Here is a 20,273-nt window from a genome sequence, read left to right as displayed (position 1 = left end):
ATTGTAGATATTTGTCTCTGTTTCATTTTGTGCACATTCCGTTTGAGGTATTTGTCGGGCTATGGGTGATGATGTGGTGCAGCAGCTGATGATGTGATGTCAGAGCAAGTGCAGAGAGGGCTCATCAAGAATTGCAGTTTGAAGGAATACACAGACAGAAGATTTCTTCAACCCTAATGAACAATGCTGAAGAAGAGAACACTGAGCTTGGATATTTATTTTAAGCAGTTTCTTTTCTAAAGTCTCTAGACTGACTTCTCTTATGATAGTATCACAAGAGGTATCATATGTTGTGTGACTCAGTCTGAATTTAATTTGTTAAAGAGAACTCCAGTCTATGAATTTACATATAATGGATAAATAATAATTTTGTGTGGTGGACTACGATTGTAGCAGCATCATGGCCACAGTCTAACACAGTATTGCTAACATAAACTCATGTGGCATCCTCTAAAGTTACCCTACAGTTTCTACATTAGGCACTCACTTCAGAGAGAAAGAACACAAGCCAAAGAAGAAAAATTGGTCAACACACAAGCAAAAATGGACTGGTACGCAGAGAGCAGATCATCCATGAACGAAAATATATTGCCTAATACTGGAAAAATACTTCAAAATTCTGAAAAAAAGGAAAAATTCCTGGACACAGGGAGAATGAGGGACCACTGGACGGACAGACAGACAGACAGATGTACGCACGCATCCCCCCCCCCCCCCAACACACACATATTGGGGGAGGGGGGGGGGGGCGGGAGTGTTTTAGATTATCATATTAAGCAAAACATCTTCCCTCAACTCTATCACAGTTGGAGCAATGACCTGAACTATGCCCCATGGCTCAAATACAATGGGCTAGACAACTCTACAGAATGCTTCTCTCTCGTAATATTTCTGAAGGCTGTTCTACTTCTTTCAGTCTGTTACCGAAGTGCTCTCTGTGATTCATAGAAAATAGCAATTAGCATTCAAATAGAACTTATTGTTTCAATTTGAAGCATCATGTTAATAAGTACCCCATTTCTATATATTTTGATGTTCAAGTACCTTCACAAAGATTGTAACACACCATCTTAAAATAGGACAGAAGTTTTATTTTGCTTCATGATAGAAACGGCTGTCTGATTACTTGTGAGTGTTTCAGCACACAGACATTTATCATATTAATTGCAAGTTGTCAACACATATAAACATGACTCTTCTCTTTAAGCGTCAATTATAGAAATAATGCTTTCCTTACACCACTGTGTGACCATTCATGGAAATAAAAAGGCATTACGAGGCTAAGGTTGAACCAAGAGTCTTCCTAGGATGCTACACCTTCAAGCTGGGGCATCAGATACTGACAAGACTTCTGACCGGACAGTGCAAATAATGTTCAAAGAATATTTTAACGAAAATTGCTCCAGAACTAGTGCTCAAACCCATCAAAACCTTGCTCTGGGCACACAGCCTAGGAGTGAATGATACCTGCTTGAGAAATTCTGCACAAATTCATCAAGTAAACTAATGATAAATCTTCCTCCATGTGCTATGGGCTCCATCCCAGCTTTCTGTGATGGCATGGTTGGACAAATTGTTTAACAGTGGCATTTAATTTACAATCAAAAATGTTTTAAACAAGGCTGTTCTTTCTACCTGCTTATTTTGCCTCCTAATCCCGAGTTCGAGTCTCGATCCGGCGCACAGTTTTAATCTGCAAGGAAGTTTCATATCAGCGCACACTCCGCCACAGAGTGAAAATCTCATTCTGAATGACATAAATGGTTGGTCTTCTGGGCCCAAAATTTTTGTAAGTGGTTGATCCTCAGTGTTACATTTTGAATGAGAATCTAACGTTCCGTGATTTAAGGAATTCATCGGACACTGTCCTGTGCAACATAATTCATCTCGCATAAAAAATTTTACCTTTGAAAATAACGCTTCTCAAACCACCATTTGCAATATTTTCCCACAACCTGCTAGAAATGTTAAGCAGTTGTGAAATCACACACATCAAAACAAGGTCCACAAGAAAGACACATCAAAAGAAGTTTGTTATTACAAAGTGTCGCATAGTCTTTGATACACTTTCCTGTTGCCAGATGCTAGTGTGTGTGCTGTGTTTTCTTCTTGTAAATTGCATGTTTTCTTTGCGACTTGAGTTTTATTTTAGTGTTAAGGTTCTATTGCTGCAGTATTATTTCTACAGCAGCAGGCTACAGTAAAATTCTTTGTCACAAAATCACTTCTTACAATTTAAAAAAATAAAAAAAATAATAATTAAAAAATACTGGTAACTAAGACAATGAAAACTTCCCAAAATTCTAAAAGATTTCAGGCGTTTTCACAATATCTCCGTTGTCCCAGAGTGTATACACCCTAAACTACTGGAAAGTCGAGGTTGGAATATCAACAATGTTGAGGAAAGAATAGATTTATCTTCTGCAGAAAAGAAACGAACATGCACACCTGCAATCTCCTGCAGCTCGGACCGGAATGTAACTGCCATGCTGAACCGCAGTATGGAGAGGGGCAGGGATAGCACAGTATAGGTGAGTAGAGAGAAGAGTGCTGTCTAGTGGAATGTGCAGGGACTACAGAAGGCAGTATGACAAGACTATCAAGTGCAGCATTGAGGGGGGGGGGGGGGGGGGGGCGCATGGAAAAGATGGAGAAGGAGAGGTGTAGGGCAGATGAAAGACAGGCAGGTGCGTTGGAAGAGGGTGGCACACAATGAGAGTGAGAGGATGTGAATAGGGAGGAGGTGACAGGACAGACGAGGTGAAAACTGTTGTGTTGTGTCTAGACAAGAGTCGAGACACAGGGTGAGGTTACCGATAGAAAGGCACGCGTACACACACGCCGACTGGCGTGATTTCTGGAACGGGATAATTAGTGAATGCGATAAAGAAAAGAACGTAGCTACTAGAACACTTAACTTTTATGCATCCTTTGGTATACAGCAATCTTGATGATACAAGTGAGACTCATTAAGATACATGCAATGTTACAAATGGCGCCTTGCTAGGTCGTAGCTATGGACTTAGCTGAAGGCTATTCTAACTGTCTCTCGGCAAATGAGAGGAAGGCTTCGTACGTCTAGTCGCTAGCAATGTCGTCCGTACAACTGGGGTGAGTGCTAGTCCGTCTTTCTAGACCTGCCATGTGGTGGCGCTAGGTCTGCAAGTACTGACAGTGGCGACACGCGGGTCCAACATGTACTAATGGACCGCGGCCGATTTAAGCTACCACCTAGCAAGTGTGGTGTCTGGCGGTGACACCACAAAAACAGTTGGGTGGAGGGTGTTAGGACAGTAGGTTACCACAGGTTGAGGTCTGGAAATTTTGGAAGTGAAGAATGTGTTGTAAGGATAACTCCAGATGGCTTGGTTTATGAAGCAGCCAATGAAATCAAGCTTGTTATGTTCGGCTGCATGTTGTGCAATGTGGTGGTCACAGTTTGCTGGTGACCATTCAGGTTCGTTGTCATACCCATATAAAAAGCTGTACAATGATTGCAGCAACAGAGCTGGTATGTGACACAGCCGCTTTCACTGGTGGCCTGGTCTCTGATGGGGTAGGACAAGCCTGTGACAATTGGAATAGGGAGTGCTGGGTGAGTGGACTGGGCAAGACTTGCATCTGTGTCTTCCACAGGGGTATGATCCCTGTGGCAAGGGTTGGCGTTGGGAGTGGCATAGGGATGTGCTAGGACATTGCGGAGGTTAGGTGTGCAACAGAACACTAGGAGGTGTGGGAAGGATCTCGGGTATGGTGTCCACATTTCAGGGCATAATGATAGGTAATCAAAGCCCCGATGAAGGATGTGGTACAATTGTTCCAGTCCAGGGTGGTATTGCGTGACAAAGGGGGCACTCCTTTGTAGTTGATTCTTGTGGGGTCATGGGAGGGCTGGGGGTGTATGGGGAAATGGTACAGGAGTTCTGTTTGCGGACTAGGTATAGGGGATAGTGCCTATCTGTGAAGGCCTTAGTGAGAAGGCCTTGATGGGCAAGGGAGATCTTATTACTGCAGATATGCTATTCCCAGATGGCTAGTCTGTATGGGAGGGACTTTTTGGTGTAGAAGGAATGGCAGCTATCAAAATGCAAGTACTGTTGCTGGTTGATGGGTTTAATATGGATAGAGGAGAGGATGGAGTCATCCGAGAGGTGGAGGGCAACATCCAAGAAGGTGGCACACTGCACTGAGGAGGAACAGGTGAAGGAGATGGAAGAGAAGGTGGATACATTACCTAGGCACCGAGTCCAGATCATGAGGAGATCATCAATGAACCTGAACTAGACCAGGGGTTTGTTGTTTTGGTAGGCTAAGACGGTTTCCTCTAGATGACCCATATGGTGATGGTACTCATGACTCCAGAGAGTACAGCATCACAATTGATAAGTTGTGCTCGAAACACTTGCAACGCAGCAGCTGTATGGGTTGGCAGTATGAACTACACCGAGATCCACCAGTGGCCACATCTGCCAATCCATGGGGCATCACCTGCGTGGATAGCAATTGGTTGATGCCTGGTTAAATGCTAGAGCACTGAGCTACAGTGGACAGTTCTCTTCAGTGTGCTGAACCATGTACAGTCTCCAGTTACTGCAGAGTCTACTAGCTGCAGCGTTCATCAGTTGTCTCTGAGACTTACGCTCCTTAGGCATCAAAGGACAGCTCTGGACTCGATGTAGGCATCACTCAGAGACACAGTGACAGGACTTAAATATTTTGTGGGACTTTTAATAATTTCAAATATCTTATTGTGCTGGATATTTCACAAGAAGAAGCATCATTTAAATTGAGTATTTCTTCATATTTAATAAATATAATTTTATTACTTATTGTTTGGAATCTTTCTGATTGAAGATAAGCTATGCCATCCACCTGCAATCCCAACAGCGCATAAACAGGTTGGCAAAGGAGTGTGTCTTGTGAGTGCCCATGGTTGTGCCACTGATTTCTTTGTATACCTTCCCTTCAAAGGAGAAATAGTGTGGATTAGGATAAAGTCAGTAAGGTGCGTGAGGAATGAGAGTCTGAAGGACATTGGAAAAGGTAGTGTTCAACAGCAGCAAGACCATGGCCATGAAGGCTGTTGCTGTATAGGGAAGTGGTGTCAACAGTGATGATTACAGATCCAGGATCAGGGTGTATACACGGACAAGGAAAAAATTTCCGGATTTTTCCCAGATATCCTGGTAAAAAAAAATATACGTTTTCCCGGGCAAAAGTACACTTTTTCCATGCTAAGTGACAGTAGGTTTTCCGTAGATTTCCCCTTGGAACTGTAAAACTTGTCAATCCTTTGAATTGGTAACATTTTATACAATGGCATAGAACTTCCTGGCACTTTATGGAAAAAAAGGGGAGAGAAGTTTTGGAAAGACCTTTGATGGGGGTAAGGAAGGAGGGGGGGGGGGGGAGAGAGAGGGGGGGGGGGGGGGGTTGGAAAGCCCTTCGATTCACAGCAACATATATGCTGCATATTCTCATATTACAAAAGTATAAATTCGAGTTCCACCAAACACAGCATGTCATTTTCCGGAGTGTTGAAATTGAGATTGGGATGCCCTTTTGTAAGCCAATCATATCTCATGCCACATGATCTCTCCAGCCGATGACAGCAGATATTCAGAGCATAGCACATGTGTTGTAGTCAGCGAATAGCAAGATCACTGTTAAGTAGCATGAACACACAAAGAGAAAACGTTAATTGTTTACATTAATATACATACTGTAGCTACAAGAGAAGCTAAGCTTTTACATGTAATATTGATATTTTTTTGCCTGTGTTTTACTTTCAGATACATCACACAAATGTGCCAGTAAATTTAAAATAATGACGTAAATGTCTGGTCTTCTGAGCTCAAAATTCTTCTAAGTGGCTGGTCCTCAAAGTGTTAAGTTTTTTAAACAAGAGTCAAATGCTATGTGATTCAAGAAATTCATCCCACATGGGGTGTTGATTCCCACACTTTTTATAGTTGAAAATGACAGCGTGCAGTGTGTTGAGCGACAGGACAGTGTTCTTGACAATGCTTGATATTGCTGACACCGCTACACGATTTAACCCTACTCTAAACATGCCATGGTGCTGGAACTACACTGAACATGTTCTGACCGCTCTGGAGCATAGTGTGACCGTAATGTTTACCCTGGTATACAGGGCGGGACCACACGTAAGTCACATGCAAGTCAAATGCAACGAAAATCTGTAACGCAACCATCTATATGTGGTGTGTTTATAATTATGTATTATTTATATTTTAGGACAATTAATATGTAAAAAACACACCACATGTCATAAAGAAAGCATGTAAACAGTCTGAGGATGAATCACAACAATTCGAAACCGGTAACGGTAGCCTTTGAATAAAGGAACTGAAAGTAAATTTATGGCTGGTTGCTGTCCTAACACCATCAACATTTGATGAAATCTTAAACTGATCCAAAGCAGAAAAGAGTGTTTTTGCTTTTTCCTGTTTCGCACCTGCCAATGGCGTGACCATTGGGAGGTGTAACATTGACAATTGTGAGAATAAAATGGCAAGGGTCACTCTAAGATACCACCCCCACCCCTCCAGTTCGTTAACACTCTGGGCACTAGCCACACACCTCTGTTGGGCACTTTTACAATGTCCTTTTACAGAGATAGCCATCCACTGATTTCTAGGTGATAGCATGACAGGCATCTCTTATGGCACATCTCAGCTGAGTGGCACTACATCCCTGAATTAGCACTTGCTGGCCGCATGTGATACCTAAGGAGGATCGAAAGAAAGAGATGCCTGTCATGCTGGCACACAGTACAGTACAGTGACATTTTTAAAGTGCTTAACAAAAGTGTGTGGATGGCACCGACAGTGTTGATGAAGTGGAGGGGCATCTTAGAATGACTTTTGACATTTTATTTATGCTTTTATTAATGTCGCATTCCCCCCATGATCACGACACAGGAGGGTGAGAAACTGGAGGGCTGAAAAAGCATATAAACACCTTTTGTTGCTTTGGGTCATGCTCAAATTTTACCTAATGGTCACGAGTGGTTCCAAACTGTAGGACTAAGCGAAAGTTGTACTCAACTGCATTTGAAAGGGGTATGATCACATTCAATGGTATTGCAGAGACCACTGTGTCCTTAGAGAAGGGCTGAATCGTCTGGGGGATATCAGCAGTGTTATGCCAAGGACACAGTCCTGTTACTCATCGCACAGCAAACTGTCTTTTTGATGGAAAAATGTGTGGGGATCAATACCCCAAGGTAAGAATGGTTTCATTGATTCCTTTTCTGTTGATTCTGAGGGGCACTGTGTCTAAAATGTTTCCCTCAGCCTCCCACAAGGAAACTACAACATTTCAAGTCTGGGCATCACAATTGTGGCGTCGATAGGTCACATCGACCACACAAATTACAATCTTTGGAATATTAACTGCTCTGACGAGCTGCCATGTTTAATTCAGTCTGCCTTTGTACTTCATGCAGTGTTCATGTGTATCAGTCTTTATGGTAAAATGTATGTTTATATAGAAAACTTGGGAACTGTTTATTACGTATATTATGATCCATATCCAGAATCCCATATTGGTGACCCCGGACAAAAAGTTCTAAGTCTTCCGCGACTTCTGCGCCGGTCGTATAGAATCAACAGGTTTCACGTCCGATGCCGTACCTACATCACTGAACATTCTTAATGAAGATCTGGAGGCCCAGCTCTTACGACCAGGTCAACACAACGCTCCACCGTCAGTTACTTCACAGCTAATGGACAATGATCTATGATCTTCAATGAGGATAACCTCTACTTTAGCAACTCCACAATGACCGAGTGTTACGCAGTTACCTCAAACAATGGACTTGGGCTTTGTTTCGCCGTACTATGCACAGCAACAAGTGAAAAGTGAAGTGGACGATCTTCTAAATAGTGTGACGATCGACCACTTGTACAATGTTCAAAGGAACCGAAATTCGCACACGTGCTTTGATCCTCTACGCGCCACGACATCAGTTACAGTAGTGCCGTGTGCAACACCGCCATTTGTACAAAATGCACACACAGGTAACTATTACCAAGCTACGGCAGCCTCGCCTTCCTCACAAATCAGTAACAGACATTTTTATGCATTCAATTTGCCAGAGTAAACTACTGGAGCGGCGGCCCAGTTTCGCGACCATGTGAGTACGAATGCACCCAACATAGCCACTTCACCCAGCAATGTTGTACTACCACAGTGCGACCGTCAACAGGTTTCACCAGTGTTTTGTGGTCCTACCACGAAGCGTGCATGGCCAGTGTGCGCGGAAAACTCTCTTTGTTGCCACTTTAAGCTCCAGGACAACGACCCCCCTCCCCCCATCCACCCCACCAACGTGGGGCCTCGATTCCAACCATACAACTGCTCACTCCTTCCGCAGCGCCGTCTGCGTCTGCTGTGCCAGCCTTCCATCTCATTTCCGAGTTGGACAATGTCAGTGCTATTCCCAAAATTTCTGGTTCAGTGTACGGGCCCTTATTACGCGCCGCTCACCTGTTCGCTCCCATGGTACCGACCGTGCCTGCCGCGTCTTGTTTTTGGGCGTCTTCAGAGACATTACAACCAGCCGTTGTTCCGAACGTGTGTGTTAGTAACATTTACACTCTGGTGATGCCGGATCCCAGCATGAACTCTTGTGCAGCAGGACCGCAGGCCTTCCAAGACACGCCGAAACCACCGCTGTGTTTGTACCACTATCACTGGGCCTGGTAGGGGCAGCAGCATGGCCATGGCTGAGGTGGTCACTGGCGTTGATTGGGGCAGCTTTGTCATCAAGAGCCCTGCTGTCAGCAGCATGGCCAGCATCTGCTGGAACACGACCCCGTGCCCTTCTGCCGGCTCTTGCAGTCGGCCTACATGCTCTTCTAGCAGTAGTATTTGTATCGTGTTTCTTTCATGGATCCCCAACACCCTACACTTCTGTTTCCAGTAATATTTCACCATCCATTGATTCTGTGTCTAAGGCTGTTGAAGTACCCAAACAAGAAACTGCAGCACACACTGGGCGAGTGCTTTACAACATTAATGTATCTCCTGTTCACACACTGTATAAGTTACATCTGTGTTTTTGAACACTGGATATTTTTCCGAGGTATGGAGAGTATTGTGTAAGACCTCCAGGCCGCCTACCCAAGCTACCTTCCCAATACGAGGACAATCCAGTTTCATGGCTCGCACTGGTGGAGCACCTCTTCAAGCTGCGTTAAGTGACTGATGACAACTCCAAGTTCCTATGTTTGGTCACACACCTTCACGACCACTCTGATTTAATTTGTGAGCTTCTACTTTCACCCCCACCACCACTGAAGTATGAGTTCGCCAAGAAAACTGTATTGGACCGACCTGCCTGCTCGCCACAGGAATTGATAAGATTCTGTACGAGGAGCACCTGGGGTACTGCACTCCATCACAACTTTGGTGCCGCCTCAGGTTACTCTGTGGGCGGTATGGTCTGCCAAGTTACCTACCGGCCAACAGATACACCTACTGCTGCACTTTTTCGAGTCTATCGGTTCTCGCCTACACATTGCAGATCAGCTGTATATGCTCCTGTGCCAGAAACTCCCAGCTCATCCCCCATCACTGAGTCACACTACACCTCCTGTTTATCGGTCGTCTGCAGGCAGGGGCAGGGCCCGTTTCGCTTCCACGCGTTCTATGCCGCCAGGTTTATGTCCCAGAACAGACCAATGAGGACAAGCCTCCCCCGCTATCACAGTCACTGCCACCGCCACATCCGGTTCATCCGTACTGGGCTGAGGCCAAGAAGTGCAGGTTACCTTGCCAACACCCAAACGCCGACCACAGGAACTAAGTGACACTGTGTCCTGCGGGTAACTTCACATGCATCCTCTAACATTGCACTCCATCCACTCGTCGCCTTGGTCGAGCGGTCATTTATATGTGACAGACATTTCATCACAGTTTGTCTACCTAATTGACACTGGCGCTGACGTGTCTATCATACCTTGATCGTTGGCTCCTACCAAATTTTCACCGATGAAGTCTCTCCTACGAGCTGCCAATGCATCAACTTTAAAAACTGTCGGTCCTGTGAAAGTGATGGTGCACCTATCCCCTTCTTGGCGTTTCCTTTTCTGTCCAAGTTACAAGCTCTCCCTGAACGTAGTCCAGTGTTCAGTGTTACACCACCCGTCTAATACTCAGATACTGTGCTCCGGCACCCATACTCCACATTCCGTTTCCACTGCAACATGGGATTTAGTTCACGTGTGTTCCGCCCTCGTGGGCAAGACTGTGACCTGCATCACCAACCTACTTTCAGAATACAACTCAGCAGTGCACCTCCGCCAGGAAAACGACGAGCTGAAACAATGCATTGCTCACATTTACGAGCTCGCTGCGGCCCGCACCTTGCTGTTGAAACTGCAATCCGCTGTTCCTTCACCGAATCGAACTTCATCACCACGCATCAGTTCAAACACTCATCAGGTTAGATCAAAAACATTGACTGCGTGTGATGATTCACGTTCAGTGACCTCTGCACCACCCAAGCGCCCACTACGCACAGTGCCTCGTTTTTCAAACAGTGTCTCTAATAACAGTCGCTCACACAGCACGACCACACCCACTATGCAGGCAGCAGCCCCGCTTGTTGATAAACATTCCCCCACTCCCGCATGCCAGCCAAGGAACTCGGCGGCCATCACTGTCCCTCACGCGACGCCATCGCCTCTCTCACCCGGGTCGGTACCCAAGGCAAAGTTTACAACAGACAGTTGCTGTGCACCCCACTCCGCTCCGTGCTGCGCGTGCAGCCGACCTCTACAAACGAGCGCACACACCGCTCGCGTAATAGGCATGTGACTTTCGTGCTGCCCTTTGCCACTCGTACTAATGGCTACGCGTCTTCGCGCCCCACTCATCCCAAAGCTTCACGTCAGGACGTTACTCAGCCTCGTGTGCAGTTCTCAGTCTCTTCCGTCACTGACGGAACGACACACAAGATAATTACCTCTGCCGGTCCTCAGTTGCGTGTGGCCTAGCAGTAAATTAACGAACTACTGGAGGAAGGCATTCTGCAGCCATTGGTCAGCAATTGGTCTTCACCAATTCACCTCGTCATTCTTTTCGAATGTGTGGTGATTACAGATGTTTAAATGCTCGCACTGTCATGGATAATTACCCCGTGCCAAACATAAACTCATATGTTATTGGGTGCCACAATCTTCAGTGTGATTGACTGCAAACATGCTTATCACCAGATACCTGTAGCACCTGAAGACATTCCAAAGACTGTGATCATCACGCCACTCGGTTCGTTCCAGTACAACTTCACATGCCATTTGGTTTAAAGAATGCAGCACAAATGTGGCAATGTTTCATTGACTCAATCTTACGACGATTTGAGTTCTGCTTCGCATACCTGGATGACATACTCATTTTCAGCAAATTGACTGAAGACCACGAAGATCATTTATCCCAGGTCCTGCAGACTTTGGCATCCAACGGTGTTGAGGTCAACAAAGAAAAATTCCAATTGCGTCAGTCTTCTGTGACGTTTCTGGGTTACACTGTCTTCATAGACAGAATACAGCCTCCCAAATCCTGTGTGCAGGCTGTCACATTATTGCCACCCCCAGCTACATACAAAGAACTCGAATGCTTCCTAGGTACTATAAATTACTACTGCCGTCATCTACCTTCTGCCACCGCTGTGCAGGCCCCGCTGATGGACTCACTCTCTGGCAAACAAACTTCGGGCGTTAAACCAGTCTGTTGGACTGAACCCATGCTAGAGGCTTCAGGGCTCTTAAAGCAGCTTTAGCTCACGAAGTCGTACTCACCCACCCTGATCCGTCTGCCAATTTGTTTATCACTACAGACGCCAGCAACATCGCAGTCGGAGCAGTATTACAACAGAGCAAAGGTGACACAGTATCACCACTTCATGTCTTCTTCAAAAAATGGTCTACAGCACAGAAGAAATATTCCGCTTTTGATAGAGAGCTTCTGGTGGTGTACGAGGCCGTCAAACATTTACGCACTGACATCGAGGGCCGTCCTTCCTTCATTCTTACTGATCACAAACCGCTGGCAGACGCCTTCTGCAACCCACCAGAGGATCCCCGCCCCCGACATTTCCACCACTTTGACGTGGTCTCTCAATTTACTACAGATGTACGCTATGTCAAAGGCACAGAGAACATACGCTGATTTCCTCTCGCGGATCAATGTTGTTTCAAGTATCGTTGATTTATCCGACCTCGCTGCTCTACAGGCTTTGGACAAGGACACTCAGGTTCTGCTCACGGACTCGCAGTCTTTGCTCATGTTTACCAAGGCTAAGTTCCCTGGCATTTTGGACTAAGTGTGGTGTGACTCTTCTATGGGCATTCTGCGGCCTTTGCTCCCGCCCACGCTGCGCCGACAGGTTTTCGATGCCTTGCATAATCTCACCCACCCCAGTGTCCGAGCCACCAGACGCCTCGTCACCAAGTGTTTTGTGTGGAAAGATGTGAAACGGGACTGTCCAACATGGGCACGCAGCTTCATTTCCTGGCAACGAAACAAAATAGGACGTCACACTTCTCCACCACTCAGCAAGTTTGACATCCCTAAGGGACATTTCCGTCATGCACATATTGACCTTATCGATCCCCTGTTTCCGTTGGAGGGCCACATGTATATCCTGTCCACAATAGACTGAATGTCTCATTGGGTGGAAACCGTCCCCTTACCAAACATCACAGCAGAAACTGTGGCCAAAGGATTTGTTTCTTCTTGGATCACTAGGTTCAGCGGTCCGTCCGCCATCACAACCGATCAGGGTCGACAGTTCGAATCTGCACTTTTTACGATTCTCTGTAATCTTTGCGGTACTAAAAAGATCCAGACAACAGCCTACCATCCACAAAGCAACGGGTTGGTGGAACGATGGCACCACACCCTTAAAACTGCACTCAGTTGCCACAACTGTCTCTGGTCTGAGGCACTCCCTTGGGTGTTGCTGGGCCTACGTTCTACATGTAAACCAGATTTACACGGGACGATTTCCAAATTCGTTTTTGGCTAAAAACCAGTTTTACCTGGGGAACTAATTCTCCAACAAGATCCCGAGGATTCCCTCTCCGTCCCAGACTTTATCGGAAGGATGCGTGCACACTTTAGAAACACCCGGCTACACCCACCTGTCAGCTGTTCCCCACCTGACACTTACGTGCCGACCGCACTCAGCTCTTTCTCACACGTCATGCTCAGGGACGACTCTGTCAGACAACCTTTACAACCCCCTTACCTTGGCCCCTTCGAAGTACTCCGGAGGAGCGAGACGATGTTCAACATTATGATAAAATATTGCCTGCAAACTATTTCTCTATACAGGCTCAAGCCTGCCTTTGTAGACTGTGACACCTCTCTGCCGTACCTCTCTGCCGTCCCAGTCGGACTGCCCGAGCACATGTTCTTTTGACAAACCTGCTAACGAGTCTGTTAAACCTACGGTTGGGTTTTCTCCATCCAACGATTCACCACCGCAGTTCGCGGGGTCATCAGGCATGTCATCATCATCCCCATTCACAGGTTTTGAAGACATTTCAGGTATTAGAGACACGGAGGCCCCATCCTTCCTTTTCCACTGCAACATACCCACCTGACCGCGTCGACGATGGGTCGGTAATGGTGTTAGATAATAGTGTGCTTGTACTGCTCACCGACAGCACAGACCAGACCCTCACCGAGGAACTCAATGTCAAGATAGTGCACAGCTTGTCCCTCCCACAAGAGTGCGACCCGTCATGTGTTTGAGCTTTCATTTCTCCAGACAGCTCAGTCTGCATTCAGGGAAGGCACACTCACACACCGCCTCCTCTCCCATACCACTACTCCCAAGTTGGCGGATGCATCACTCCCTCCCCTGCTGGTTTTTGGACTATGAGATGGACCGGCGGCCGCCCTCTGCATGCCGACCCGACGGCGATGGAGCTTCCAGTAGTGCACCTGCTGCCTAGCACAACTCACCCTGATGCTGAAACCCACACGATCCCCTCAGGGCTCATAGGCTGTACTCCGTACTATGGGAGGGGTGGTGTGTGGCTTCGATAGGTCACATCGACCACACAAATTACAATCTTTGGAATACTAATTGCTCTGATGAGACACCATGTTTAATTTAAAAAAAAAAAAAAATTGTTCAAATGGCTCTGAGCACTATGGGACTTAACTTCTGAGGTCATCAGTCCCGTAGAACTTAGAACTACTTTAACTTAACTAACCTAAGGACATCACACACATCCGTGCCCAAGGCAGGATTCGAACCTGCGACCGTAGCGGTCGCACGGCTCCAGACTGTAGCACCTAGAACCGCTCCGCCACTACGGCCGGCCATGTTTCATTCAGTCTGACTTTGTACTTCATGCAGTGTTCATGTGTATCAGTCTTTATGGTAAAATATATGTGTATATAGAAAACTTAGGAACTGTTTATTACGATCCGTATCCAGAATACCATAGAGTCAAAAGATGGGGTGAAATGTGGGAAAGAGGAAGTGTGAGAACCTTTCCGTTGTGACACATCCACAGTGGTGTTGGTCAGAATTATGGTGAAATTTGGTGCCAATGTGACATCATTAACCCTTTACACTTCTGATGACCTAATGAGCTCTGACCCCCCCCCCCCCCCCTCACACACACACACACACACACACACACACACACACACACACACGGGTGATGTCACAGGGTGCCACACTTTTCCACCATTGCAGAGGATGGTTGTGGGCACCTTTGAGCCACATTTCGAACTTCTACATCATAGTGGGAGGCAGTTATGGGGTTTCAAAAAAATGCCTCTAAGTCAGTGTATTTCTACCAGTAATCCAGTTTCTGAGTGTAAAGCATTTCAGGTCCGATGAAATGAAATGTAGTAGTTGTCAATGGATATCTCTCTCAAGTTTTCGAATCACATTACAGAAATGGAGTTTACTCACTGGGAAAACACTGAAAAACGTTGTGACCTAAAAGGATCTAAAATGCTTTTTCTATCTAAAAGTTAGGTTTTCATTGCTGGGCTGAAAACATTCCACCTTGCTATCCTATCTTCAGTCTATAACCTTTAAATATCTACAGGAAGTGTGTCAAGAATACATTAAGAGCAGAAACATTAAGAGTAGAAACAGTAAATAACTACATAATGTGCTTTGGCTGACACTATACAGGTGACATCAGGCTTACCTGAGGCGGCGTTGCAGCATCACTACTGCTGTTGGTCCCAGACTTAACCTTGAGTGCAGCCATAAACTGATCCTCAGCCTGTTCCAAACAGTTCATGCTCATTGAATAAAGGCCAAGCAACGTATGCATCTGTGAGCTGTGGGTCTGTAGCAGCCGTGGTTGCTGCTGGCAGAGCATACACGCCTGTGCAATTTCTTGCAAAGCTAGACACTTGTTTCCCATCACCAGTCGGCACATCGCAATGTGCTCCAACAGCATTATCTGGAAGACTGAGAGGATCGGTTTGTTGTCTACGACTGAAACATGACAGAGACATTTAAGTTTTATCTGGCAGATAACTGTAATAGCAGCTCAGTAAATGTTACAACATTGATAGTTTTTAATCACATTGCTGACAATATATTCCTTGCGAATAATTAAACACTGAGGAGTGGTACCATGAATTTGCACAGAATAGAGTAACTACATGTAAATAACTATATTACAGATGATAGACTTCAGTTTATCAGCAGAATGGTACAGACTAAGTATGTTCTCTGGAAGGTGGACTACAGAGTCAAGAACGTTTATGATCATATCCTTCCCCTTAGTTAATACAGGTGAAGTTAATAATCATCAAACATTTTAAAGGGGTGATACAAAATCAAAATGTCAATTTTCTCATATTGTAATATTATCGTCTGATTACTGATACTTGTTTTCATTTTTATGTTTCAATGAGGCAGATACATGATGTGGCAGAAGTAGGAGCAATACTTCACTTGTGCAGTATTAATGCAGAGCCAGTCATCAACTTTTACATTATGATAGCCAATATCCATTACTAGATCCCCGATGTGACATACTGTTTTATGTCCTCTACTAACAACAATATTTTTCAGAAATAATTATTCTATCTGAAACATACGTAATGAATGTAATCCTAAGTTCAATTTGCTCATCAACTGTTCTGATCAGATACAAATACAGATGATGTCTGCTTCCATCAAACTATAACATATATCACTTTACAGTACTCACTTGGATAAAAGTAGAATCAGATTGCCAAAGTTGGTAATACACAGATGAAACAGGTAGATTTATAAAAAGCTACAGTGTATGTGTTTTGAAAAGAGTTGATCAAATACAATGTTCTAATGCAAGCGTGTGAGTAAGGTAGAGACATTTAGCGATCGTACCTAAGTTAGATCCCAGGCTGTCACCAAAACTAAAATTTAATGGTGTGTGGGGGCAATATTACACTCTACCCAATAGTTTATCCGTTTCATAATCAACTACTAAATAACACCAGCAGATAACTTCAAGATGAAATCTACAGGCACTATAGCATATTTATCCGCAAATATCACATTTCCTGTCACTTCACCACTACAAATCATATTAGAAGACACATTTTGGAGAGATATTTAATGCTGTCTATATCAGCTTTACTGCATGATTAATGTTGTTCATTTTCAATAGATTTCAAGAGTTCAAGCACGAAACAGTGATGTTTCTGTGATGTCATGGGTATTAAGCTGTGATGTGATTTTTGTATGAATAAATAAATAAATAAATATTGAATTGATATCAAATCAAGCAGTGATGAGGAAAACAATGTTCATCTGCTCATATTCTCTGCCATGTGCACATAATGGAACAAACTCACTCCTGTGAAACAGAGCTCTTATACACACATAACATTTAGTGTTACAGAACATACTTCTACTAAATTAACAAGAAAGTCTTAGAATCTTTTAGAAAACACAAATGTGAATTTAAAAAAATAAATAGAAACTGCTTTTCACGAAGTTCGACACCATGACTTCACAATCTGCAGCTATACCCAGTACATTGCTGTAATCTTCCATTCTTCACCGACTTATAGTATCACTTATGTGACATTAACTAACATTTAATTATAACAAATTGTACCAAGAACAATGCATTTTTGATACATCTTGAATGTTCCATTGCCTTGACATGGCATACTTTCGTAACACGCAAGTTATATCGAAACAACGAAAGCTGAAAATTCTTTACCCACCAATATATTTCCTACCATTTTCTTACAACTACAATAATAATGTTGCAGTTCTGAGAGATCCTCAATGTGCTAGTGCTTTGAAATAGCATTTATCAGTAGGACATCAGTTACAATATAAAACCAACTAATTATGGGTTTCCAGTGATTAGGACAACACTCAATATGGTATCTCTCGAGTTCTCCACATGGCGCAGACATGTCATAGATGTGATGTTGGGCAGCTAGGCTAACACGACTTAGTCTTTGGAAGTTGTACTCTGCAGAAGCCACACCTCCAAACCTCTGTTACACACAGCTATGAGTTACTTCAAGGTGAAGCCTCAGGTCCAGCTACAACCCCGTCACTTGATGTCAGTCATCAGATAAATATGAGTGACTCACAAATACCAAAAATACCGTACACACTGTCTGACAAATAAAAAACACCTGTGTAATAGGTTTTGTTTCGTAAGATTGATAACAAGCTAAAAATGGAATGAGATTGTGATAAAATGATCAAACCTATTTTGTTAAACATGTTTTAATGTTTGCCACTATAGTCTTTGAGCATATTTTCGATGCTCCTGGCATGAACAAACATCCCTATGACCAATCACACTGTTAATAATATGATAAATAGTATGTTGACATGGACAAAAAAAATGACAACTTATTTTCACAGAAGCTATTCCAAAGGTAATATGGCTAAAGTTGGAATAGTATTTACACAAACTATGGCATTAAAAATTATTATTATTATTATTATTATTATTATTATTATTATTATTATTATTATTATTATATTTTCTCAGTCATTATGTCTGGTTAGAAATGGAAAGTGACGCGGACCTTGATCAAGCGTGACTTCCTCTTAACTGTGTTGTATATGTTACATTGCATTTAGGAACTTTTGGGTAATTGAACATGTATCAATAATTACAGATTTCTGTAGTTGTATATATACGTTTGGATGTAGCTGTATTGCGTTGATGTACTGGTGGATATTGTGTGATATGACTCCTGTAGTTGATAGTATAATTGGTATAATGTCAACTTTATCCGGATGCCACATGTCCTTGACTTCGTCAGCCAGTTGGATGTATTTTTCAATTTTTTCTCCTGTTTTCTTCTGTATATTTGTTGTATTGGGTATGGATATTTCGATTAGTTGTGTTAATTTCTTCTTTTTATTGGTAAGTATGATGTCAGGTTTGTTATGTGGTGGTGTTTTATCTGTTATAATGGTTCTGTTCCAGTATAATTAGTATTCATCATTCTCCAGTACATTTTGTGGTGCATACTTGTATGTGGGAACGTGTTGTTTTATTGGTTTATGTTGTATGGCAAGTTGTTGATGTATTATTTTTGCTACATTGTCGTGTCTTCTGGGGGATTCTGTATTTGCTAGTATTGTAAATCCACTTGTGATGTGATCTACTGTTTCTATTTGTTGTTTGCAAAGTCTGCATTTATCTGTTATGGTATTGGGATCTTTAATAATATGCTTGCTGTAATATCTGGTGTTTATTGTTTGATCCTGTATTGCAGTCATGAATCCTTCCATCTCACTGTATATATTGCCTTTTCTTAGCCATGTGTTGGATGCGTCTTGATCTATGTGTGGCTGTGTTAAATGATACGGGTGCTTGCCATGTAGTGTTTTCTTTTTCCAATTTACTTTCTTTGTATCTGTTGATGTTATGTGATCTAAAGGGTTGTAGAAGTGGTTATGAAATTGCAGTGGTGTAGCCGATGTATTTATATGAGTGATTGCTTTGTGTATTTTGCTAGTTTCTGCTTGTTCTATAAAGAATTTTCTTAAATTGTCTACCTGTCCATAATGTAGGTTTTTTATGTCGATAAATCCCCTTCCTCCTTCCTTTCTCCTTAATGTGAATCTTTCTGTTGCTGAATGTATGTGATGTATTCTATATTTGTGGCATTGTGATCGTGTAAGTGTATTGAGTGCTTCTAGGTCTGTGTTACTCCATTTCACTACTCCAAATGAGTAGGTCAATACTGGTATAGCATAAGTATTTATAGCTTTTGTCTTGTTTCTTGCTGTCAATTCTGTTTTCAGTATTTTTGTTAGTCTTTGTCTATATTTTTCTTTTAGTTCTTGTTTAATATTTGTATTATCTATTCCTATTTTTTGTCTGTATCCTAGATATTTGCAGGCATCTGTTTTTTCCATCGCTTCTATGCAGTCGCTGTGGTTATCCAATATATAATCTTCTTGTTTAGTGTGTTTTCCCTTGACTATGCTATTTTTCTTACATTTGTATGTTCCAAAAGCCATATTTATATCATTGCTGAATACTTCTGTTATCTTTAGTAATTGGTTGAGTTGTTGATGTGTTGCTGCCAGTAGTTTTAGATCATCCATGTATAGCAAATGTGTGATTTTGTGTTGGTATGTTCCAGTAATATTGTATCCATAATTTGTATTATTTAGGATGTTGGATAGTGGGTTCAGAGCAAGGCAGAACCAGAAAAGACTTAATGAGTCTCCTTGGTATATTCCACACTTAATCTGTATTGGTCGTGATGTCATATTATTTGAATTTGTTTGGATATTAAGTGTGGTTTTCCAATTTTTCATTACTATGTTTAGGATCTGTATCAATTTAGGATCTACTTTGTATATTTCCAATATTTGTAGTAACCACGAGTGGGGTACACTATCAAAAGCTTTTTGGTAATCAATGTATGCGTAGTGTAGCGACCTTTGTTTAGTTTTAGCTTGATATGTCACCTCTGCATCTATTATCAGTTGCTCTTTACATCCTCGTGCTCCTTTGCAACAGCCTTTTTGTTCTTCATTTATAATTTTGTTCTGTGTTGTATGTGTCATTAATTTCTGTGTAATAACTGAAGTTAATATTTAGTATATTGTTGGCAGGCATGTTATGGGGCGATATTTAGCTGGGTTTGCTGTGTCTGCTTGATCTTTAGGTTTCAGATAAGTTATTCCATGTGTAAGTGTATCAGGGAATGTGTGTGGATCTGCAATGTGCTCCCGGGATTGGAATGACTCCTTACCCTCTCCCTTAAAA

General features: G+C 43.1%; 1 protein-coding gene across 2 annotated transcripts in view; it reads right to left on the bottom strand.

Annotated features, from left to right (window-relative positions):
- Positions 1 to 20,273, bottom strand: part of LOC126190978 (MAU2 chromatid cohesion factor homolog) — a 203,301-nt gene that overhangs the window by 40,997 nt on the left and 142,031 nt on the right. For both annotated transcript variants that reach the window (XR_007538303.1, XM_049931647.1), the window contains exon 7: positions 15,213 to 15,508. Coding sequence is in view for 1 of the 2 variants with exons in the window: in XM_049931647.1 (XP_049787604.1) it covers positions 15,213 to 15,508 (296 nt within the window). In the remaining variant the exon portion in view is untranslated. The remainder of the gene's footprint in view (positions 1 to 15,212; positions 15,509 to 20,273) is intronic.

This window comes from Schistocerca cancellata, chromosome 6, assembly GCF_023864275.1.
Source record: "Schistocerca cancellata isolate TAMUIC-IGC-003103 chromosome 6, iqSchCanc2.1, whole genome shotgun sequence".
Lineage (NCBI taxonomy): Eukaryota > Metazoa > Arthropoda > Insecta > Orthoptera > Acrididae > Schistocerca > Schistocerca cancellata.
This window is presented reverse-complemented; position numbering and strand designations above follow the sequence as displayed.